The sequence below is a fragment of the Lontra canadensis genome, unplaced genomic scaffold (assembly GCF_010015895.1).
Source record: "Lontra canadensis isolate GAN:19392208 unplaced genomic scaffold, GSC_riverotter_1.0 scaffold72, whole genome shotgun sequence".
In the NCBI taxonomy this organism is placed as follows: Eukaryota; Metazoa; Chordata; class Mammalia; order Carnivora; family Mustelidae; genus Lontra; species Lontra canadensis.
The window spans coordinates 9,656,457-9,681,626 of NW_022631066.1; the positions used below are offsets into that span (position 1 = coordinate 9,656,457).

At 41.6% G+C, this 25,170-nt stretch overlaps 1 protein-coding gene across 2 annotated transcripts in view; it reads left to right on the forward strand.

The window, feature by feature from the left end:
- DCLRE1C (DNA cross-link repair 1C) overlaps positions 1 to 24,610 on the forward strand; it is a 40,354-nt gene extending 15,744 nt beyond the window's left edge. For both annotated transcript variants that reach the window (XM_032880927.1, XM_032880928.1), the window contains 8 exons: positions 637 to 709; positions 901 to 1,041; positions 4,825 to 4,926; positions 7,023 to 7,159; positions 8,097 to 8,151; positions 12,870 to 12,958; positions 13,634 to 13,728; positions 23,203 to 24,610. In XM_032880927.1, the coding sequence (XP_032736818.1) occupies positions 637 to 709; positions 901 to 1,041; positions 4,825 to 4,926; positions 7,023 to 7,159; positions 8,097 to 8,151; positions 12,870 to 12,958; positions 13,634 to 13,728; positions 23,203 to 24,122 (1,612 nt within the window). In that variant the 3' untranslated portion in view covers positions 24,123 to 24,610. The remainder of the gene's footprint in view (positions 1 to 636; positions 710 to 900; positions 1,042 to 4,824; positions 4,927 to 7,022; positions 7,160 to 8,096; positions 8,152 to 12,869; positions 12,959 to 13,633; positions 13,729 to 23,202) is intronic.
- The last annotated feature ends 560 nt before the right edge of the window (positions 24,611 to 25,170 follow it).

Below are 25,170 nucleotides of genomic sequence, written 5' to 3' on the forward strand. Positions count from 1 at the left end.
TTCTTTCTTTCTTTCTTTCTTTCTTTCTTTCTTTCTTTCTTTCTTTCAGAGAGAGAGTGTGCATGAGCAAGGAAATGGGGAAAGGGCAGAGGGAGAGAGAAGGAGAGAATTCCAAACAGACTCCACACCCAGCACGGAGCCCAACGTGGGGCTCCATCTCATGACCCTGAGATTATGACCTGAGCGGAAATCAGAAGTCAGGTATTTAACTGACTGAGACCCCCAGGTGCCCCAGACTTCATGTAATTCTTGAATGGGGGACTGAATCATCTAAAAAGTTTTACTGCTCCTTTCTTCCCAAATATAAGCCTTTGTTTCAGTTGAAATCAAAGTTTGTTATATTCGTGACTGTAAAGCAAAATTTTCTTCTTGGAATGGGATGATGGTGACATTCTATATGTTGATTGGGGGCAGTAGTTATGTGAATTTGTCAAAATTCACTGAACCATCTTTACAAAATCTGTGTAATTTATTGTGTGGAAATCATTTCCCAAAAAAAGTTGATTTAACAAAAAATTTCCAAATTCAATAGAACACCCTCTAAGATTACTGAGAATTTAAACTTTACGTATATTTTATTTAACATTAGATGGTTAACACCAATTGTTATTGTGTTTTTGTTATTTTTTTCCCTAGAGTAAAAGACATCCAGAGTGTATACTTGGATACTACTTTCTGTGATCCAAAATTTTATCAGATTCCTAGTCGAGTAAGTCTCCCTGGAGAAGTGGGCGTGGTAACCGGGGTGTGGCTGTCTATTTCTAGTAGGAGGTTTCTAGAATAACATGTCAGATCATAATCGTCCCATAATTAATTTGCATTAATAACATGATTGTTGGGAGTGCAAAGGGTGAGTGATGTTCTTAAAAATGTTAAATGCCTTTTAAAATTCCTGCCCAGGAGGAGTGTCTGAGTGGAATAGTAGAGCTGGTTCGAGGCTGGATCACTCGGAGTCCGTACCATGTCGTGTGGCTGAACTGCAAAGCAGCTTATGGGTATGAGTACCTGTTCACCAACCTAAGTGAAGAATTTGGAGTCCAGGTACGGTGATGGCTCTTTCTTTTCTGTTGCTCCTTCCATCCTTCCAGCCTCTCCTTTCCTCCCCATCCCTGCCCTCCAAAAACCAACCGCAGTAGCAGAGGGAAGCAGCCCAGGAAAGGGCGTGGGTTGGGGGCTTGGGTGGCTCAGTCGGTTAAGCGTCTGCCTTCGGCTCAGGTCTAGATCTCAGGGTCCTGGGATCGAGCCCCACATCGGGCTCTCTGCTCAGTGGGGAGCCTGCTTCTCCCTCTCCTTCCACCTCACTCCTTGCTTTTGCACTCTTTCTCTCTTGGGTCAAATAAATAAGTAAAATCTTTAAAAAACAAAACAAAACAAAAAACACAAAAAAAGGGCATGTGTGACGGGGGTTGGCAGCCCCTGTGGAGTGAGAGGTCATTTCATGTCCTCACGGGAGGAGCCGACTGCGGCCCTGTGGCTGGGAATGGCTGTGGCGAAATGTCCCGTAGGGGAAGTATTTTTTTTTTTCAAGTATTTTTTATGACTGGGGGTCATAAAATAGATGTAGTGATCTGAGTGTATTGCTTGTAATCCGAGTAATTATCATTTTGTGACCACTCACATAGAGAATGAGACACGTGCATGTACATACGTGTATATGTGTGTGCACTGGGTTGCGCTGGGAAACCTATTTCTTACTGCGGGTCCTGGTCCCGGTGTGTGGAAACTGCTGTCCTAGAGCTCGGAAGCTTCAGGGCAGGCTGGGAGGGAGTTTTATTTCACCTGTTCCTTCCTCAAGGCTCGGTGCTAGGCTCTCGGACGGAGCAGCCGAGCCTGGGGCTCCTGCTCTTGTCCCCTGAGAGAAGACGGAGTTCTGGCAATGACCCTGAATAAAACAGAATGTTGGGGCGAGTTAGACATTTAAGTTCCACTCTGTTTTGTACCTTTTTTTTTTTTTTTTAAAGATTTTAAAAATTTATTTATTTGACAGAGATCACAAGTAGGCAGAGAGGTAGGCAGAGAGAGAGAAGGAAGCAAGCTCCCCACTGAGCAGAGAGCCCAGTGCGGGGCTCGATCCCAGGACCCTGGGATCATGACCTGAGCCGAAGGCAGAGGCTTTAACTCACTGAGCCACCCAGGCGCCCCTGTTTTGTACCTTTTAACGTTGATCCCCCATCCAGCAAACTTGTGCCAAGTCAGTGTCATTCAGTAAAATGAAAAAGATCTAGCTTTTCTGCATATGAAATTAAAAAAATTCTTCCCCCCTCCCTTTGTAAATCTTGACTCCCTCTGTCTTTTCTTTCCTTAATTTTTTCCTTCCTTGGGTCCCTCTGTCAAAATACATTGGTATAAAGTTGTGAATTCTCCTTTTTGAGAAGGATTTGCTTTCATTCTGAGATTGTCATTCCTGGTTTTTTTGGTGTTAAAATGGCCTTTTAAATTAAAATCACAGTGATAATAGGTTATGTACACACACACACACATACATACACACACACACACACACACACACACACACTGATCTCTATTATCTGCTCTTTCCCTCCTGTCCTCTTGGTGAAGTACAAAGGTAGCAGCTGCTTATCAGTCCCAAATTCCCATTGTACATACTCGCATGGGTGTGAAATCTGGGAAGGCCTTGCAGGAAGGAACCTTGGGCTGAGGAGGGCTGGGGTTGAGGGAGAGCAGCCTTGGGGGGTGACCCTGTGATCTCAGAGTACCCCTGGCATGAGCCCTTTCTCAGGCCCTTGAATCCCTTTGCGGGGAATAGAAACAATTTCAGATCAGGAATTTAAAAAGGGACAACAGGGAGGTTTTTGACTAAGGGACCTCAGAGATGATCTCTGGCAACTTTTTCAGGCTTCTTTATTTTTGTTGAGGATAAAATTTCTGTATCTCTGTACACCTTAAAATTTACCCCTTTTTATTTTCTTAGAGAGTCCAGAAAAGCAAATTTGTTGTTACTCCTTACTAGTCATTAGTAAACGGAATGAATGGAATAAGGTGCAGGATAAAGAAGCAGTTATGTTGGATTCTTTTTATTCTTGTCTTGGTATTAATTACCACAGCGATTTGACATTATTCTAATCTGTTAATCAGATTTCAAAATGAGAGCGAATACTTCTTATTTGTGCTATTTCACAGTCCCAGTATCAATTTAGGTACATGTTACTTACTTTGAAGAAGAGAGTCTTTTAAAACGGATACACTGGTTAAACAATTTAAAATGTATCAGCCTTAAAATTTTAAAAGTGGGGGCGCCTGGGTGGCTCAGTGGGTTAAGCCTCTGCCTTTGGCTCGGGTCATGATCCCAGGTCCTGGGATCGAGCCCCGCATTGGGCTTTCTGCTCAGCAGGAAGCCTGCTTCCTCTTCTCTCTCTCTGCTTACTTGTGATCTCTGTCAAATAAATAAAATCTTTAAAAAAAAATTTTTTTTTAAAGTGGCTAAGCTTCCCCCCCCAACCCCCCATCTGTCCTTCACCTTTTAATCCCATAAAGGGGTGTGTTGTAAGGGGGTGGGTCTGGGACTCTGCTTCCTCCTCCAGCTGTGTTCCCCCTAAAACCTTAACTCATATGGCATGTTGGGGGTGTGTCTCCACAAGTCAGTGATTCTTGGTTACTCACTGCAGTATACCCAGTATTTAGAATAAAACTTGGCCTGTAGCAGGTGCACAATAAATGTGAATTGAATGACTCTTGGCAGATTGAAGGACAGTAGAGTTGACCCTGGAACAACATGGGTTCGAACCACATGGGTCCATTTATTTATTTATTTATTTTTTAAAGATTTTATTTATTTATTTGTCAGAAAGGGAGAGAGAGTGAGTGAGCACAGGCAGACAGAGTGGCAGGCGGAGGCAGAGGGAGAAGCAGCTTCCCCGCCGAGCAAGGAGCCTGATGTGGGACTCGATCCCAGGATGCTGGGATCATGACCTGACCCGAAGGCAGCCGCTTAACCAATTGAGCCACCCAGGCGTCCCACACATGGGTCCATTTATATGTAGATTTTCTTTGATAAATACAGTATTGTATCATATATAGTACTGTGTGGTGACAGATGGTGGCCACACTTGTGAGCACAGCATAACCTAGAGAGTTACAGTGTTGTCCAATCACTGTGTTGTACACCTGAAACTAATGTAACTTCGTGGGTCAACTGTACTTCAGTAAAAAAAGAAAAACAGTGCGTACTCTAAGTGTATTTTCTCTTACGATTTTCCGAGTAGCATTTTTTTAGTTTGCTTCATTGTAAGAATACAGTGTGTGATATATAACAGAATGTATGTCAGTTGACTGTTTATGGTATTGGTAAGGGGGCTATTAGCATTTAAGTTCTTGGGGAGTAGAAGGTCATGGGGATTTTTGACCGTGTGGGGGTTGGCGTCCCAACCCCTGTGTTGTTCGGGGTCCATTGTATTAGCACGATTCAACGAGGTTCACCAACTGAGTCTCCAGAATGTTTTAGTGCCACCACCTATCGGCACTAATGCTGACTGGTGGGAATAGGGTTTCTGTCCTTTGCCTCCTGACATCCCGGCATATTACCAGTGTGCACTGAAATAGCTCCTTAACTAGGTTTTTGTTTTGTTTTAAAGTTTTTATTTATTTGGGGAGCGGCACATGCAGACTTGGTGCTGAGGGGGAGCCCGACATGGGGCTCGATCCTAGGTGCCCCTCCAAAAACCAAGTTTTAAGAAAGAAGAAACTTCACTAACTGGATGATTTGCCTGGCAGCATCACCCTTGAACTGGTTTTGCTTTTTTTTTTTTTTTTTTTAAGTAGGAAATACAATTCAGATAATATGCTTGTATGTCTTATTTTGCTCAGATTCACGTGAACAGACTAGACATGTTTAGAAACATGCCGGACATTCTTCATCATCTCACAACAGACCGCAGCACTCAGATCCATGCCTGTCGCCATCCAAAGGTGCGGAGTAAATTGCTTTTCTGATTGTGGGTGTGATGCATGGAAAACAGAATTTTAGGTTCGGAAGGAAGCTCTGAAATCCCATATTCTAGGCCCTTCAGTTAACAGATGTGGAAACGGAGGCTGAGAGCCTCCGGTGTTACCCCAGGCCACACAGCTAGACGTCACTGTGTTCCATTGCCATAGATGGCATGGCAGTAAACAGACACGGATCCCCTTTGTTTTTTAATGAAATAAATCCATGTGCATTTGATACATGTTTATTTGTAATGAATTACATGATGAGTAATGTATTTATAATGAGATTAGTAATATGTTAGAGCTTATAACAATGTTTACAATCCATTGTTACTTATATTTGAGATTCATGACCTATGTGCACGTTCATAAATTATTTTTCTTCTACTCATTTGAGATAAATACTTGGAGATAACTTCGCTTCATCCTTTGAAATGTTTTTAGGTATTGCTGGTCCGTTTCAGATGAGTGTTTTTTTAGTGTTTTCTAACTCATTTGTAATTCATTTGCAAAGGCCACCATAGAACTCCCTTCACTTATTAAATTCCCTTCTGTTATTAAAGATCAGGTATTAAATTTTGCATTTGCCCTTAACATTTTTTTTTCTTCTCAATTTATATAGTCAGTTGGCATCACTAATCCTAAATCAGGATCTTCAGAGGTGGGGGTGTGCATGGCCATGATTTTCCTCTAAATTTTTAAAATATCTGAACATTCAAATGCTGAGTGATTTTTATTTTAGTTAACACTGCTTTTATTTAGTGAGTCAGTCATTGTGGTAGTAATATTTGCTCCTTTGCCAAAATCCCTAAAGTATACTTGCTCAGCCCTAAATAAAGGATAATTTAAAAACAAAACAAAACAAAACACCAACAACAAATTCTTACCTATAACGTGGAATATTCTACTTGTAGGAGAACTACAAGGTAAGAAGTTATCTTGATGATTGGTAAGCTGCATATCATAACCCGAGTCATGGATTTATTTCATCCTTTTGTGGGTGTGTACACACACACACACACACACACACACACACACAGCCTCACTGAATTTACGGTTGGATCAAAATCACATAGACTCAGAATAGCAACTGTTTTATCTCTCTCTTTTCGGACTGTTAGTCTTTGGTCCTCACAAGCCCTGTAAATCTTTTAATTGGCAGGTTTCTCTTTGTTCTGAGTTTTCTTACATCCCACAAAGTAACTGTGTTTCTGTCACCCCTGTCCCTTCCCCCATGGCTAATTGCCTTGGAACACGCCTTCAGGCGGCGTCCCGTAGCCTCAGGAATACCGCTTGCAGCCCCAGAGCCCTGGTGCGCTCCCTGGCGCCCCCTCCTCCGCAGGACCCGCACCTGAGGCCCCCTGATGGCCTTTGATTGGGACTGAGCAGTAATGGTTTTGCAGGACCCCGATCCGTACATGACATCTTCGGGAAAATAGTCCCATTGTTTTTCAGCCATTTATTTATTTATTTATTTATTATTTATTTTTAAAGATTTTATTATTCATTTGACAGAGAGACAGCAAGAGAGGAAACACAAGCAGGGGCAGTGGGAGAGGGAGAAGCAGGCTTCCCGCTGAGCAGCGAGCCCAGTGCAGGGCTTGATCCCAGGACCGTGGGATCATGACCTGAGCTGAAGGCAGATGCCTAACGACTTACCCACCCAGGCACCCCATTTTTCAGCCTTTAAAAACACTTTTGTTACTTTTCCCTCCAACTTTATTTTGAAAAAAATTGGATGTGTGGCCCGTATTCATTCTCCCTGGTTGTGTAGTTGTGTCCTTTTCAGCATGTGAAGGGTGAGCCGGGCGTCCCGAGTGAAAGTCAGGTGTGTGTTGCCATCACTGTGGCCTCTTTTGTCTCTTGATGTAGATCAAGCCTCCAGCCTTTTGCTCTTCTTTCAGGACATTGATATTTTCGAAGAGACCAGGCTAGTCATTTGGCAGAGTGGTCCTAAATTTGGAATTATCTGATTGTCTCCTTAGATCTACTTTTTTATTTCATTATAAGCATTTGTTTTTGAGACCCTGTGTACAAACATATTTGTTGAAAGCATTGAACTGCTTTTCTGTTTTTAGGCAGAGGAGTATTTTCATTGGAATAAATTACCTTGTGGAATTATTTCCAAAAATAAAATTCCACTCCACACAATCAGCATTAAACCATCCACTATGTGGTTTGGAGAAAGAACCAGAAGAACAAATGTCATTGTGAGGTAAGAAAGCAACCTGTGTTTTGAGACAAATCTTGCTTTTTGAGGTAATGTATCTGATTTATTTTAGTTTTGTTTGTTTCTTTTTTAAAGGTTTTATTTATCATGGTGCCTGGGTGGCTCAGTGGGTTAAGCGTCTGCCTTCAGATTGGGTCATGATCTCAGGGTCCTGGGATCGAGCCCCGCATCGGGGTTCCCTGCTCAGTGGGGATGCTTCTCCCTCTCCTGCTCCCTCTGCTTGTGCTCATGCACGCTGTCAAATAAATAAATAAATAAATAATCTTTTAAAAAATAACGATTTTATTTATTTGAGAGCGAGGGAGTGAGTGAGAGGAGGAACAGTGGGAGGGTCATGGGGGCGAGAGCAGCAGACTCTCTGCAGAGTGGGGAGCCTGATGTGGGCTGATCAGGCCCACAGAGCTGGAGGCAGATGCTTAACTGACTGAGCCACCCAGGAGCTCTGATTTCGTTTAGTTTCAATGCAGTGTACCCTAACGCACAGAGGAGGATATACTATAATCGTGGGGAATAACCTCCGACATTTAAACCTGTTTAAAGAGGTTCTACTTCCAAACCTGCCTAATGGCCAGTGCCATTAGCCGGGATTTCCTGAGCTCTGTTCTGGCCAGGTGGCCGGAGAGTGAAGGCATCTTGCTTGGCATGGAGTGGGGATCTGCCGTCATGGGGGATAGAAGCCCTTGGTGGAGTAGAGGAGCACTGTAATGATCATCGCATCTTGGCAATACTTCCTTAATATTGGGTATTCAGGATGTCTACAAATATTTCTGCTTCTGGAAAGAGTTCCCTCTTATCCCAGGGAGAAACCCTTGGTTGTGGGGTGATTTCATATTGGAATAGACTAAGTGGGAAGGCCTGAAATTGAGAACTTTGCTTAGTTTTGATAAGTGACCTTTTCATTTTATGTTTTCTTTTTCTTTAGGACTGGAGAGAGTTCATACAGAGCTTGTTTTTCTTTTCATTCTTCCTACAGTGAGGTAAGAGGATCGATCCCATGTACTCAGAACCCTGTTGCCAGCTGCTTTGCCAGCCCCTTCCTGTTTGACAGCAGTAGTGGTCCCCTTGGTGACCAGGGGCTTCTCTTTTCCTACTGCTTAAGATTTGGTGTGGCTTTTTCCAAAGAAATTCAGGAAAAATATCAGTAGGTGAGCTATGTTTACTGAGTAATAGAGGAAATTGGCTATTATCAGCTGTTTTCAGCCTAAACATTGAAGAATACTGATGATTAAGGGTTTCTTCGCATCTTGCTTCCTGCATGTATTTTAAGTTTCCCGCTTCAGTTCTGTTCACCTGTCATAAGAGGATCATAAATCTTACATAAGGGAGTATTACAAATGGAATCTCACACGGGCAGCCTTAAGGTGCTGTCCAGATTTCTGTCCTCTTCCCAACTTGGATTGTGTCAAAAAACTGTTTAAAAAATAGTCCTGAATATTTGGCAGGGAGAAAGAACAAAGGTGATTGAGGTAGAGACCTTGTTCTTAGGAAGGACATATATACTGGAATTACCCAGCTTAAGAAGGGTTATTAAATGGTTTTGTTAGGATCCTTTTTATTTTTCCCTTTTCTTTAACTGGCCAATATGTAAAACATGATTATTTCAGATGTAGAGTTCAGTAATTCCGCTGTTGCATTGTTAGGATCCTTTTTATACAGGAAATTGACCTCCTCACTCAAGTGGGAACATGTTATGTGTGATGTATTTGCAAACTCCTCGTGCATTTCTAAAGTAAATGCTAGCATCTTAAAAGTGCTGAGTTTTAGTAATTTCATGTACATATCAGGAGAAAAAGGTATATAAAGTCAGACTGTCACATATAATTTTAGTTTGACCATTTCGGCACTTAAAAATTGATTTCCCTGATAACTATTATTTTTGTATTTGGGATACATGGATATAGCCCTGCAGCAGTGAGCCGTGGACATGTTAATGATCTGAACAGGTGGATTCTTCCAGAGCTCCAGGTAGTGGCTTTCTTACCAAGTCAGCTATAGTATTGTAAATGATTCCTTATCTTATTATCAAAGTATCATAATGACCTCTCTATTAAATGACTGACCTTAACTTTCAGGTACAAATAGGTTATGTGAGAGTATCTTGGAAGGAACTCATTGTGATAGTATAATGTAGTTGATGTGTTTTCCTCATTTTATCCTGAAATCTCAGATTGTTGTCAGAGCCTCCTCCTAGGGGTTTGTCTTTGGTTTGGCATCTGGCTCAGCATCAGGGTTGATGAAAATCCCTGCTGGGACTTTATGCAGTTACCCCCCCCAGGAAGGAGATATTCCCTGATGCTTGAGTGGAGAGATGAAGCAGATGAGCCCCCCTGCCCTGCTGTCGGCCGACCACACTCTCCCCTAGATTAGCACTAGTGACCGCACCCATGGAGGGTCACCTTGAGCTCCGTGTGGTCATCTTCTCTGAGGGTGGTGATGAGGAGACAGGCTTTCCTGAAAAGTGCTCTAAATAATAGGCCTATCCTAAGTATAGATCATGTTGAAATACATTTAAAAACATAAATCGTCAGTTTTTAAAAATTAATGATTTTAGAGCATGCACTTGAGGGGGGGTTGGGGGCAGAGGGAGAGAGAGGGAATTTCAAGCAGACTCACTGCAGAGGCGAACATGGGGCTCGATCTCATGACCCTGAGATCATGACCTCAGCCGAAACCAAGAGTTTTCAGCTCTATCAAGTGAGCCCCCCAGGTGCCCCATAAATAGTTCCTGTCAGTTTTTATTCTGAATACAGCGGATCCTCCTTTTTGTGGATTCCTTATTTACAAGTTTGCTTGCTCACTAAAATTTGCTCATGACCCCAGATTAATAGGCGCGGTGCTGCGTGGTTGCTTGCAGACATGCCCAACAGAGTGGTGAGAAGCGGGAGTCCCCGGACATGCTATTTCCAATTTAGGCCGTAAAAGGGGGTGCTCTGCCCTCTCCGCTGGACTCATAGGGTCAACAGGGGCCCTTTTGCAGTTAGTTTAGTGCTTCATTGTACACGTTTCTGTGCTTTCTGTTGGGGATTTCACTGTTTAAAGTGGCCCCCAAGTGCAGTGCTGGGGTACTGTGTGTGTTCCTAAGCACGGAGGTGGGGATGTGCTTTATGGAGAAAATCCCTGTGGCATGAGGTACGGTGCCTTGGACTGTGAGTTTAGGAGTTATGAATCAACAGTACACACTGAATAGGTAACCTTTTTTTTTTTTTTCTTAAAGATTTTATTTGTCAGCAAGAGTGCATGCACACGTGTGTGGGTGGGGCAAAGGAGGAAACAGGCTCCGCACTGAGCAGGGAGCCAGATGTGGGGCTCCATCCCAGGACCCTGCGATCATGACCTGAGGCAGGGCAGACGCTTAACTGACTGAGCCACCAGGCAGCCCTGAATTGGTATCTTTATTTTTTATTATTTTTTAAAAACATTTTATTTATTCATTTTCATTCGAGAGAGAGTGAGAGAGAGAATGAGAGGGGAGAAAGGAGAAGCAGACTCCCTGTGGAGCTGGGAGCTGGATGCGGGACTCCATCCGGGGACTTCGGGATCATGACCTGAGCCAAAGGCATTTGCTTAACCAACTGAGCCACCCAGGCGCCCCTGAATCGGTGTCTTTAAACAGCAAAACACATAAAACAGGGTGTGGTGCATTGATAGATTGACAAAAATGCAGTGACTAGAGGCTTACAGGAACCTTCTCTTCCACTTAGGAGTAGTGATTCAGTGTTTGCTAATTCACCATTCCCAGTGACCTCAAGGAACATGACCCCTGTGGATAATGAGGATAACTGGTGTTCATGAGTTGTTTTAAGGCAGGCATCTGACGTAAGGACATCAGCTTGTACAAGGGACAGAGGATGCCCATCTAGTGGGTGTCTCTTGTCTCCTGTGGCCACTTCATTTCCAAGTAGAAGTGAATCATTTTGGTATACGTTGACCTTGCTTTCTTTATTCCTATTCTCTTGAAAAGCCTCAGATTTCTGCCAGCCTCAACTTTGAGTTAATTATGCAAATCATGTAGGTTGTGGACAGGTAAGAGTTTCTGATTGCACGCCTGCTCTGAAAATACAAAAGAATTTATGAAAAATACCTGAAGAATGAATGTGTCTTATTTTTTTTTCTCCTATTTTAAGTAAGGTCGCCACTTTATTTTAATACGGAATTACTGTTAATCCCTGGGTTCCTACCTCTTTTGATTTGGTAAAGTTGGGTTCTAAAAATTACTCAGAGCTCAGTTTCCCCACTTGTAGAAGAGAATAAAAACCTTTGTGTTGGGACGGCTGGGTGGCTCAGTTGGTTAAGCCTCTGCCTTCGGCTCAGGTCATGATCCTGGGGTCCTGGGTTCGAGTCCCATATCAGGCTCCTTGCTCGGCAGGGAGCCTGCTTCTCTCGCTGCCTCTGCCTGCCTCTCTGCCAGCTTGTGTGTACTCTCTCTCTCTATCTCTGACAAATAAATAAAGTAAAAAAAGAGTGGTGAGAGTGGACATCCTTGTCTTTAAAAAAAAAAACAACCTTTGTGTTGTCATTGTCATCTCTGCGGTGGATAATTTCATTGAATGTTAAACATATGCCAGGGGCGCCTGGGTGGCTCAGTGGGTTAAAGCCTCTGCCTTCGGCTCAGGTCATGACCCCAGGGTCCTGGAATGGAGCCCCGCATTGGGCTCTCTGCTCAGCGGGGAGCCTGCTTCCTCCTCTCTCTCTGCCTGCCTCTCTGCCTACTTGTAATCTCTGTCAAGTAAATAAAGAAAATCTTAAAAAAAAAAATAATATGCCAGGTTCCAGGCCAAACACTTCAGATGCATTATCTCCCTTATACTTTTAGATGAAGAATCTAGTAACTTAAGAGACTTCAGGTAACTTGACCAAGGTCACCTGCTCACCAATGAGTGACAACGCTGAAATTTGTCGGTGCTGTAGAGATGTTTTGAGGAATAGTGACAGAGTTCCTCTGGTTAGCGTTCTAAATTTTGCACAAAATCAAGGTATTCATGAAATTTTTGCGTGTAATTTTCCTCTAGAATAAACCTAGAAGATGTAATTTCCTTATTTTATTTGTTGGAGAAAAGAAATCAACTCTAAGACCTTGTTTCCTTGTGTGTATTAAGTATTCAGCTTAATTCTAATTTCCTTGAAGGGAATTAGTTAATTGCATGTGACTTTATTAGACAAGGAAACTAATGTCATTTAAAGAAATATAGGGGGGCACCTGGGTGGCTCTGTCAGGTAAGCATCTGTCTTTGGCTCAGGTCATGATCCCAGGGTTCTGGGATTGAGCCCGACAATGGGCTCCTACTCAGCATGGGGCCTGTTTCTTCCTCTCCCTATGCCCTTCCCCACTGCTTGTGCTCTCTCGCTCTGTCAAATAAATAAAATCTTAAAAAAAAAAAAAAAAAGAATCTTTGAATTCCATTAATCAGTAATTCCTAGTCCTTACTGTGGAACAGAATCACCTGAAGGACATTTCAATATCCTGATTCCCAGTCCCCACTGTAGCTCAGTAGCAAGAGGATTTTGGGGGGTGGGCCTGAGTGTTGGCTGTTTCTTTCCAAAGAGGTCCCCGGGTGTCCCCCGTGCAGCTAGTATTGAGAACCGCACCCTAAGAAATTCCTGCTGCTCTTTCTCCTGCCCTCCCTTTTGTTGCTTCTTTAACACCCAGATTTTTCAGCATAGAGATAATCGATCCATTCTATTTTCCTTCTTCTAGATTAAAGATTTCTTGAGCTACATCTGTCCTGTGAACATATATCCAAATGTCATTCCAATAGGCACCACTGTGGATAAAGTTGTAGAAATGTGAGTAGTTGCTCCTTGTGGAACTTCTGTTGTTGAACAGGATGGATTCTGAGACTATGTTTGGGCCTAAGGACAAGGGCCAGGATGTAAGTAGGATGGACACGGCTGTCAGTACTTTTCTGGTTGGGAGCCTGGCGGCTTTCTTCAAGTGAAGAAAGGCTTCTGGGAATCTGACACAAGGAAGCAGTTGGCAGTGAGGCCCTCAAGAAAAGAAAAAAGTCCTTTCCGTGCCCTTTCGTATTTTATCATCACTGTGCCTTAGCTTTCTGCCTCTAGAATGAGGAGATCAAATTTGTGAGATTCTTATGAACCCCATTAAATAGGGAAGAGTAAGCAGCCAGTTGTCCTGTATTCCGTGAATGCCAGGTGTCACTGTATTACCTAATAGTCTTATAGAAGAGGGACCTGCTTTTCCGCAGTGCAAGACCAAATACAGGAGTTAGCCTTCGCTCAATCCTACAGTTAGACAGCTGTGTGATGGGTTGTATTTAAGTACTTTTATTTACCACTTTATTACAGTGAAGTGGTTTTTTCATTATTAAACATGGCTTTTCAGTTTTTAAAAGTAGTTAAATGATTTTCCCCATGGCCAAGTTTTTATCTTCTCTGTAAATGATGCTTATGTTCTGGCAGCTTTCCCCACAGGAAAAAATAAAATATTCATATTTGTTTCAGCTTAAAGCCTTTATGCCGATCTTCCCAAAGTACGGAGCCAAAGTATAAACCACTTGGAAAATTGAAGAGAGCTAGAAAAACTCACCTCGACTCCGGTAAGAAAACGCGCCCTGGGTTCAGAGGTGTGGGTTTCCATGCAAAACTTTTTTCCAGGCTATTCTGGTCTGGTGAAAGCTTCATTGGGCAGAGGTGGGCCTGGGACCTTCTATCATTCAGACTTGTCACGATGCTCTCAGGAAGTGCTTTTCCTTCCTTCCGCAGCCCGAGAAGCCAGGAGTCCAGTCTCTTTCACAGGCTTGAAACAAGTGACCTTAGAACTGTGCCTGCATTGAATTGTGTTCTCAGCTTTCTGGAAGTAGGCCCTGTGGTCAGTGTAGGCATAAGGAGAGGCTGTGCTGTTTGTCTTGGACATTTCCTCTAAGATACTAGTATATGCTGGTAATGGGAACTTTGCTTGTCATTGTCATCATTTCCAACCAGATTGATCAGCAGTGCTTCTACTAATGGATTTTCTCTGTACTTTCGTGCCTTTTTTCATTGCTACTTGAGTTTTCCAGCGAAGAGCAGAGGTAAACTCTGAGGAAGAAATCAGAGCTTCAGATTCCTATCAAAGCTCTGCTCCTTCACAGCAGCCAGATTGCGTAGTTAGGATTCTGAAGTTAAATTGCTTTGGAGGAGGGTCTGTTACTGTACCATGGAGCTAATACATGACCCAAAAAGAGTAGGTAATAATGATAGCATTTATTGAACCCCTGCTGTATACGGCAGGTGTTGTGCTAGGTCCTTTACATACATTACAGCTAAACCCCAAACATCCAAGGGCTATCATCCCAATTTTACTATCAGGGAAAACGAATTTTAGAGAGTGAAATAAATCCCCCAAGGTCCAGTCAGAAGTGAGTGATGGGGCTGGGATTTTTTTTTTTTTTTTCCTTTCTTTCTTGTGTTATCACCATACAGTACGTTGTTTTTGATGTAGTGTTCCATGATTCAGTGTTTGCGTATAATACCCAGTGCTCCTTGCAATCCATGCCCTCCTTAATACTCATCCCCCCCACCCCCCTCCCTTCTAAAACCTTCTGTTTGTTTCTTGGAGTCCATAGTCTCTCATGGTTCGTCTCCTGCTCCAATCTCTCCCTAATTTTTCCCTTCTAATGTTCTCCATGCTATTCCTTATGTTCCACAAATAAGTTAAACCATTTAATAACTGACTTTCTCTGACTTATTTTACTCAGCATAATCTTCTCCAGCCCCATCCAAGTTGATGCAAAAGTTGGGTATTCATCCTTTCTGATGGCTGAGTAATATTCCATAGTATATATGGACCATATCTTCTTTATCTCCTTGTCTGTTGAAAGCCATCTTGGCTCTTTCCACAGTTTGGCGACTGTGGCCATTGCTGCTATGAACATTGGGGTACAGATGGCCCTTCTTTTCACGACATCTGTATCTTTGGGGTAAATACCCAGTAGTGCAATTGCCAGGTCATAGGGTAGCTCTATTTTTAATTTTTTGAGGAACCTCCACACTGTTTTCCAAAGTGGCTGCACCAACTTGCAATTCCCACCAACAGTATAAAAGGGTTTCCCTTTCTCCACATCCTCTCCAACATTTATTGTTTCTTGCTTTGTTAATTTTTACCATTCTAACTGGCATAAGATAGTATCTCAATGTGGTTTTGATTTGAATTTCCCTGATGGCTAATGATGAATACTTTTTCATGTGTCAGCTCATGTCTTCTGCCCATTTTTTGATTTATCCGTTTTTTTGGGTGTTGAGTTTGAGAAGTTCTTTACAGATCTTGGACTCTAATCCAAGCCTGTCTTTCCCATCTCCATTTCTGTGTTTCACTTAGAATCAAATAGAAAATCTTAAGATGCAAATTCCAGGACTGGTTCTAGGAAAACAGTTGTATTTTCAGATGTTATAGCTATCATGTACTACATTTTCTAATCCTTCGTATCTACAAACTTAATTGTAGGGTTTTTAAAGAAAGGTTTACCAAGGTATAATTGATACACAATAAATTGCACATGTAAAGTGTCCAATTTGATAGACTTTTACAGATGCATATATTTGAGAGGCCTTCACCATAACTAAGATAATGAAAATATCCATTACCCCCCCAGGTCTCCTTTTGCCACTTTGTAATTCTTCCCAGCTGCCCCTCTTGCCTCCTGTTGTCTTGCTGTGTTGCTGTGGCAACCACTGATCTGCTATCCGATAAATTAAAATTTTCTAAAATAATCACATACAAATATGGCTTATTTCACTTGGCATATTTATTTTGAAATTTATTGATACTATTGCAGGTATCAATAGTTCATTCTTTTTTATTGATCAATAGTATTCCACTGCATGGATATATAATTTACTGATCCATTCCTGATCCATTTGGGTTGTCTCCAGTTTTTGGTTATTAGAAATAAAGCTGTAAAGATTCATGTACAAATCTTTGTATGGATGTATGCTTTCATACTAGGAGTGGACATAGGGTTGCTGTGTCTTTAAGAAATTGCCAAATTGTTTTCCAGAGTGGTTGGACCATTTTGCTTTCTTGCCAGTTCTCTTGCTCTACTTTATTGCCAGTATTTTTAGCTATCCTAATGAGTGTGCAGTGGTCTCTCATGGTTTTAATTTGTATTTTCCTAATGCTTGTGAGGCTGAGCATCTTTTAATGTTCTTATTGGTGTCCATATATTTTCAATGGTGAAGTGTTCAAATCTTTACCCATTTTTAATATTATTTTGTTACTTTTTTATTAACTTTCCAAGTTTCTGGATATAAATTCTTTATCATTTGCATGCTTTGCAAAACCTTCCAGTTTGTGACTCATCTTTGCAGAGTCTTTTGAAGTGCAGTAGTTTTAAATTTTGACGCTACATTTACTAATGTTCGTTTATTTATTGATTGTATAATTAAGAACTCTTTGCCTGACTCAAGGTCTCAAAGATTTTCTCTTCATTTTCTGATAGAAATTTTTGTCGTTTTAGGATTTACATTTAGGTGTATGATCCATTTTCTAGTTATTTTTGGTGTATGGTGCAAACTAGAGGTCCAGTGTTTTGTGTGTGTGTGTGTGTGTGTGTGTGTGTGTGTGTTTCTCCTGCATATGGACATCCAGGTGCTCTTGGGACCATTTGTTGAAAAGAGATCTCCTTTTTCTACTGAATCTTCACACTTTTGTTGAAAATCAATTGACAATATACGTGGGGATCTACTTCTGGACTTTTTGTTAATATTCTGTGATCTCTGTCTTGACATCCCTACTGCCCTGTCTTGATTATTGTACGTTTATAAATTTTGAAGTTAAGTGATACAGTCTCAGAGTTGTTTTGGCTATCCGGGTCCTTTGTATTTAGAGTCATCTTGCCATTTGTACAAAATGTCCACCGGAGGGAGTTTGGTTGGAATTGTGGTAAAAATTTTTTCAATTAGGGAAGAATAGATAGATTACATTCATCTCTTATTGGCTTATTGGCTGTATTTATTTTAGTGGCTTACAGTAGACATCTTTAACCTATCAGAGTGAAAAGATACATATTATTCCAGGAATGCTATAGCACAGTCGAAGAAACTGAATGACAGTATGGCTCCATTTCCCCCCTCACAGTCTGCATTTTTTGCCATTTTACTTGTTATAAACCCCACAATTTATATACATATTTTTTGCTTTAAACTGTCAGTTTCTTTAAAGCATTATTGCAGTGTAATTTATATGCCATAAATTTCACCCTTTTTAGGCAAACACTTCCATGGTTGTTACTATCACACACACAGCCATTTGCCACTGTGTAATTTCAGAGCATTTCTGTTACTCCACACCATGCCCGTTTCGAGTCAGTCCCCATGAGCCCCTCCAGTTGTAGGCAACCACTAACCCTATAGATCTGTCTCTGCTGGACATTTCATGTTAATGGAACTATACAACATTTGGTCTTTTGTGCCTGGCTTCTTAGCATCACCTTTTCGGAGTTCATCTGTGTTGTATCAATACTTACTCCTTTATACTGCCACATTTTATGTATCCATTCATCAGTTGATGGACATTTGGGTTGTTTCTGCTTTTTAGTTATGAATTATGCTGCTTTGAATATTTGCAGACAGGTCTTTGTGTGGACACAGGACTTATTTGGGGTAAATAACACAGGAATAGCATTTCCAGATGATGGTGGGGGTGACCGTTGCCGTTAACAAAATATCAAAGACTGGGTAGTTAAGTAACAGGCATTTCTCGTAATTGAGGAGGCTGGAAGTCCCAAGATCAAGGTGCTGGCAAAGTAAGTTTCATTCTGAGGCCTCTTTGCTGGGCTTGTAGGCAGGTAGCTGTCCTATCTGTGTGTGCTGACATGCCCTTTCCTGGGCATGTGCTGGGGGCAGAAGGCTGTAGGGGGAAAGGCCGATGTCTCCTATAAGAGCACTAGTCCTGTTTGATCAGGGTGCTGTCCTTACTGACTTCATCACTTCCTTTGAGGCTCCATTTCCAAATACAGCCACACTGGGGGTTAGGGCTTCAACGTGTGGATTGGGAGCAGGGCACATTTATTCCAGAACATAGTTAATCTGTGTTTTGACATTTTACCAAACTGAGAAACTGTTTTCTAAATTGAACACATTTTCATTCCCACTAGCTGAGGATTCCAATTTTCTCCACATTGTGGCTCACACTTGAGTGTAGCCATTCTAGTGGGTATAAAGAGGTATTTCATTATAGTTTTGATTTGCATTTCACTATTTATAATTGAGCTTAATTCATGTGCTTATTGGCCATTTATGTTCTTTGCTGAAATGTCTGCTTCATTCTTTTGCCCATTTTTAAATTTGATTATTGATCTTACTGCATTGTAAGTTCTTTATAGACTCTGGGTATAAGTCCTTTATTAGATATGGTTTACAGATATTTTCTTTCAGTCTACAGTTTGTCTTGCTCTTTCTTGATGGAGTCTCTTGTAGTGTGAAATTTTGAATTTTGATTAAGTCCAATCTATCTAATTTGTGTTTTACTTCATGTGCTTTTGGTGTTGTAATCAACTGTTGCTTAATCCAAGATCACAAAGATTTACTCCTATGTTTTCTGGATCATTTCAGTTTACCTGAAGCTTACCTTCTTAGGTTCTAATTTTGGATTTCTAAGAATATCCACGCACTTTGCTCTGGCATGTGCTTAAGTGGGTTGGCTACAGTGTGATGCTTTTGTGTTTTTTTATCGTTAGGCAGAAGCAGGGCAGCATTTGGTCTAGAATTAACTCTCCCACTACTAAGGCCCCTTTTAGTGCCCCTTCATCTGCCCTGTGAATTAGGAGGGGTTCCACTCTGTCAGGAACAGGCATGCTCCTAGCACTGTGTGCATTCTGGGCACTGTTTCTTTCAGTTCTTTGGAGTAAGTTTTCCTTGGTCTCAGGTAGTTAGCTCACAAGCATGCACTGATCAGTTTGCTGAGCACTAGAGGGGGCCCTCTCTCCTGTAGACTCCTGCCACCGTGGCTTAACTTGCAGTCACACCTTCTCAACTACATGATGCTTGTGAGCTCTACCTGGGTGTCCCCGTCCTGCCTAGAAACGGTCACCAGGTTAACTGGGGCAGGCTTAGGGCTCCTTTCATTTGTTTCTGTCTCAGGTGTCCTTGTCCTTCATTGCCTGATGTTTGATTTCTTGAGAGCCTGTTATATTTTGTCTGGTTTCTTAGTTTCAGGTGAGAAGTTAATTATAGTCCCTGTTACTCTTGGCTGGAAGCAGAAATCTTAACACTTTGTATCTTTTAAACATCTACCCCATGCCACTTACTTTTGTCTATGTGGTTTTTTTTATTGGGCCACTAGTTCCTTGTTGTTGTTTTTTTTTAAGATTTTATGTATTTGGGAGAGATAGTGAAAGAGAGCATGAGAGAGGAGAAGCAGACTCCCTGTGGAGCTGGGAGCCTGAAGCGGGACTCAATCCTGGTATTCCGGGATCATGACCTGAGCCAAAGACAGCTGCCCACCCGAGCAACCCAGGCACCCTGGGCCACTAGTTTTGAGTTTTCAGATTGACATTTGTTTTGCCATTTTATTGCTTTTTTTTTTTTTTTTGGGTTAGCTTTGACTTTGTTCCTTGTTGATTCCTTAGCATTTTTATTCCTTATTAATATAGCAGTTTTTATAGTTTTTCTTTGTATAGGTATAGATCTTTCAGCAACCCTCTGGTGTCAGTCTAATAGTGGGTTAGATGTGTTTTGTAAGCCCTAGGAATCATGTTTGCTTTGGTCCATGTCACTGACTTTATAATTCTGTCCTGTGCATGTGGTGTTTTTTTTTTTTTTTTAAAGATTTTATTTATTTATTTGACACTCAGAGATCACAAGTAGGCAGAGAGGCAGGCAGAGAGAGAGGAGGAAGCAGGCTCCCTGCCGAGCAGAGAGTGTGATGCGGGGCTCGATCCCAGGACCCTGGGATCATGATCCGAGCCGAAGGCAGAGGCTTTAACCCACTGAGCCACTCAGGCGCCCCTGTGCATGTGGGTGGTTTTTTTTTTTTTTTTTTAAAGATTATTTATTTATTTGACAGACAGAAATCAGAAGTAGGCAGAGAGAGAGGAGGAAGCAGTCTCCCTGCTGAGCAGAGAGTCTGATGCGGGGCTCGATCCCAGGACCCTGGGATCATGACCCAAGCCAAAGGCAGAGGCTTTAACCCACTGAGCCACCCAGGTGCCCCTGTGCATGTGGTTTTTTAAAGTCTGTGGTGATTTATAATATTGTGTGGGGCGGTTTTTCAGTTTCTTGTCTGTTAAATATGTTCTGTTGAAGCAAGTCAGTGTTAGTACCCATATAGTACTGGACAAATGTTAAGAGCAACTGATTTTTCTGAGGGGCAAGTTGAGGAGTCATTCTCATAGACCTCTTTTGAAAAGCATTTCAATAAAGCTCTTTGTGCTCTGATATTTTAATATTCATTTTTTAAAAAGATTTTATTTATTTGACAGAGATCACAAGTAGGCACAGAGGCAGGCAGAGAGAGGGAAGCAGGCTTCCCACTGAGCAGGGAGCCCGATGTGGGGCTTGATCTCGGAACCCAGAGATCATGACCTGAGCCAAAGGCAGAGGCTTTAACCCACTGAGCTACCCAGGCGCCCCTTAATAGCTATTATGTTAATTGAGAAAATAGTTCTATAGAATGCCACAACTCTGAATTATTTTGAATAGCATTTTAATGGATTTCCTTCTCCCCATTCATTTATATAAATATCCAGAATTCAGAGGCATTAAAAATGTTTAAAAAAAAACATTGTTTAGGCACCACCAAGAATAGTAGTAACCATAGTGCAAGAACAGGGTCCTGAAGCTCTTCAGTTGTGTAAGACTTCCGGCTGGGATTGTGGAGAGGTGGACAGCAGTCCTTAAGGGACCAGGGCAGGGAGCGGGGGAAGGAGGGACACTTGCAGGCTTGTGGCAAGGGCTGTTTACTAAAAGCTGTACAAGTGTAGAGGTGCATACAAGCTGAAAAGCAGTTAACCTTTTTGTGTTGTTCAAAAAAAAATAGCTGCATATGTTGCATTATGGCTATATAATGGTGTAATTCATCTTTGTACATTTAACGCCACTTTAAGTCCGTCTCATACCTCTCATTATTGGGTTAAACTGTAGAAATTCAGGTGCTTCATTTATGGTTATAAAGACATGACAGTGGAAAGGATCTGTGAATTGTAATATCTGTCCTTTTAAAATTGGGCTTAGGTGTGCTTATCAGCTTGTTAACACTTATTTTGTTAGATGCCTCCATTTTCATATAGAGAAATTTAAAATGTTTATATCATAAGAATTCACAGTATCAGAAGTATACTGTTTTTTAGATACATACATACAGAAAAGTTAGAAGAATTAATATAAAAAATGTTTTGCCAGTTTTATAGTTGAAACATCATAACGTGATAGTGGTATAGTTACTAGTCTAAGAATATGAAACTGTTCAGCTTAGAGATATAGAAATATTGCCTAAAATGTTAACTGTGGCAAAAACAAATTTATAATCCATGTTTTGAAATAAAGCTAACTTGGAGCTGAAAATGATTCCAAATATAGTCACTAGATATCTTAGCCACCTTAAGTCCTTCAGAAAAGGAGATAAATCATTGCTTAAGGATTGGGCAGAGCCAGGAACAAACTGATCAGGTCTTGACCCAGAGTCTTGTCACACCTCCCTAGGCAGGTCTCCTCATTGGTAGAATGGGAGCAACCTCACCTCTGTGGTCCATTTTTTAAAAGCAGCTTTTAACTACATCCTTTATCACTGGAAAAATGTTGCCTTTTTAAGTAAGTAGTTATAAGGTAATAAGGTAACAATTTTCTTTTTAGATAAGGTGTCATTAGAAGGCGGGAAAGTATTTGTGTACCTCCCCCCTCATTACATGCCTACTCAATTTATGAGAATTTCATTCTGCAAGTAAGGTTTCCTCCTTTTAAGAATTTAAGGGGACTGGTTCTTTATATTGCTAATGTAACATGCTTAAAAAAAACAAAACAGTAAATTCCTTGGTTTCCAGTTCGTGCCACTTCCAAGCGAGCCCCATTTGGCACAAATTTCCCCCTTGGTATCTATCATAGCCTCGTACACTTGGCTGGCTCAGGCTGCTGTGACAGATACCAGAGACTGGATACTTAGCAACAGATATTCTCACAGTTCCGGAGGCTGCGATGTCCAAGGTCAAGGTGCCAGCAGATCTGACTCTTGGAGAAGATCCATTTCCTTGTGGTATACCGCCGTCGCCTCCATGTGTGCTCACTTGGCCTTTCCACGCCATCCATGCATAAAGAAGGAAAGTGAGAGATCTGTCTTCCTCTTCTTACGAAGACACTAATCCCATCTTATGGGTCCCATCTCCAGATACATGACATTGTTGCTAGGGCTCCAAATTAGGAACTTTGGAGGACACATTTTAGCCCATAAGATGCACAAAATAGGTATCAAAATGTTCACAGAACAAAATGAATTCACTGAGTATCCACTATTTGCCAAGTAAATTAAATGCTCATGAGACTACTGTCCATGCCAGAGCATACAGTCTGCAAATCTGGCTGTTGAACAGAACTTAAAGCACAAATCAAAATATCGGGTCCCACCTTCAGGGATTCAGTAGGTCTAGAAGGAGATACGGAAAGCTGTATTTTTTTAAAAAAGGATTTCCAGGGGCTCCTAACTGGCTCAGTCAGAACAACATGCAACTCTTGATCTCAGGGTCATGAATCTGAGCCCCATGTTGGCTATAGATTATGTAAATAAATGAATACAAAATTAAAAAGCTTTCCAAATGAGACTAAAGAACAGCCAGGTTTGAGAACCAATGGTATAGGCATTATGACCTACTGGGGAATGCAGATCTATATTCTCAACTCAAAATCTGGCATAAGTTGACAGGCAGTCATTAAATTATTCAAAATATCCTAAAGGGCCTTTTTCTTAGAAGAAGAGTGAACTATTATTTGCAGTTCCACCAAATGAAAACCTAGCTAAATGCCACAAATTGGATCTTAAATTAAAAGCACAAATTGGCTCCCTCTGCATTCTGTGTTTCCCATATTTCTCCTGTGTTTTTCCGTAGAGGAGGAAGATGACCTCTTTGATGACCCTGTGCCATTACCGCTGAGGCACAAGGCTCCATACCAGCTAACTCTTCACCCTGAGGTATTTGTAATGACTGCAGCACAACCCCAGCCTGAACAACAGAGGCAAAGCACCGGCTACCTCAAAGCAGAGGGTATGCAAACCTCTCCTTGGGCAAACTTTGTAGATTGTGAAGAATCTAACAGTGAGAGTGAAGAAGAATTACAGACTCCAGCTTCGTCTCAAGAAGACCTGGGAGCCGTTACCCACCAGCGGCCACAGGCTGATGTAGCAGTACCACAGTGGGAAGTATTCTTTCAAAGAAATGACGAAATCACAGACGAGGGTTTGGAAAACCCCTCTTCTTCCACAGAGGCAGGGGGCTCTCAGTCACCGAAGCTTTTTAGTGACTCTGATGGGGAATCAACTCACATCTCTTCCCAGAATTCTTCTCAGTCAACACACATATCTGAGCAAGGGAGTCAAGGCTGGGACAGCCAATCTGATACTGTCTTGTTATCATCCCAAGAGAGGAAGAGTGGGGATATTCCCTCCTTAAACAAAGGTAGCTACAGACCAAGAATCAAAGAGCATATCCCTGCTTCTCAGATGGAACAAAGTGTACTTTGTCCAAAGGAGACTCACTCTGACTTGAAACACAGAAATCAAGACGTAAAGATCATTCCCAGTGCTGGAGAACCGACTGCTCTAAGCACTGGGATACACATACCTCAGGAGAAAAGTTCGCTAAATCTTAGCACCACTGCAGACTCCCAGAGCTCCTCAGATTTTGAAATTCCCTCAACACCAGAAGCGGAGCTACCTAAAGGAGAGCATTTACAATATTTATATGAGAAGCTGGCAACAGGTGAGAATATAGTCATTGAAAAAAGAAAAAGCTCACTCTTAGATACTTAAAAATTAAAAACCTTGCGTTCTAGAGCAACCACTAAAAACCCTACGCAAAGAGTTAAGAGTCCAAGTGGGAACAAACACAGGAGAGTGGAGTACTGAAAAATGCTCCTGTAACCTAAAACAGCACAGTGAAGGGGAAGCAGAGAACAAAAAATAGTGCTAAAAAAGAGAAAAGATATGGTAGAACTAAATCCTAGCACCAATAATTACGTTAAGTGAAAATGGTCAAAACACAAATGAAAACAACCCTCCCATATGCAGTCACTAAGAAACTCACTGCAAATGATGCAGGTAGGTTAAAAGTAAGGGATGGGAAAAGATATCTAAATACCTTAAAGCTGGAATGGTTATATTAATAGCACACAAATTTCTACTGATAAAAGGTCCAGTTCACAAAGAAGACGCAAGGCTAGAAGTGTATGTGCCTAAAAACAGCTTCAATGTATACAAAGAAAAAACCAACAAGAAAGACTAATGCAGAGTTCGAGCTGGAGACTCTCCCACTCCTAACAGAAGGTAAGCAGGAAAACAGAAGAACCGCAGAGCACCACCGACCAGCTGAACCTAATGGACGCAAAACACTCCACCCACTAACAGGTGCCCGTGGCACACTGACCGCGCTAGACGACCGTAAACTGCAGGGTCATAAAAACATCAAAAAATCAGCCCCTTATTTATCTCAAAAGACATATCACTTAAGAGTGCTGGTGTGAATACAATGACAAATGTAAAAGTGGAAAAATTAGGACCTGAAAGAAAATAATTAAATGGCAAAAGCATACGTGTGTTCTGGGAGTCGTTTGATTTCCTTCAAGTCCATCAGTGGGTTACATTTTTGCATAGTTCCGTGTTTCACACAGTCCTATTAACAGATTTTCTCCAGCATTTTGCGGTATGCTGGCATTTTACAAATTAAGGAAGCAAAGGGAGAGATGGCAATTAAAACGAGTTTAAGTGACATCTCTAAAACAGTTTGCAGATCCATTTACATGATAAGCAGTATCGCCAGGTTGTACTGATCCCTTTTTCCTAGCTCAGCAGCTACTCCCAG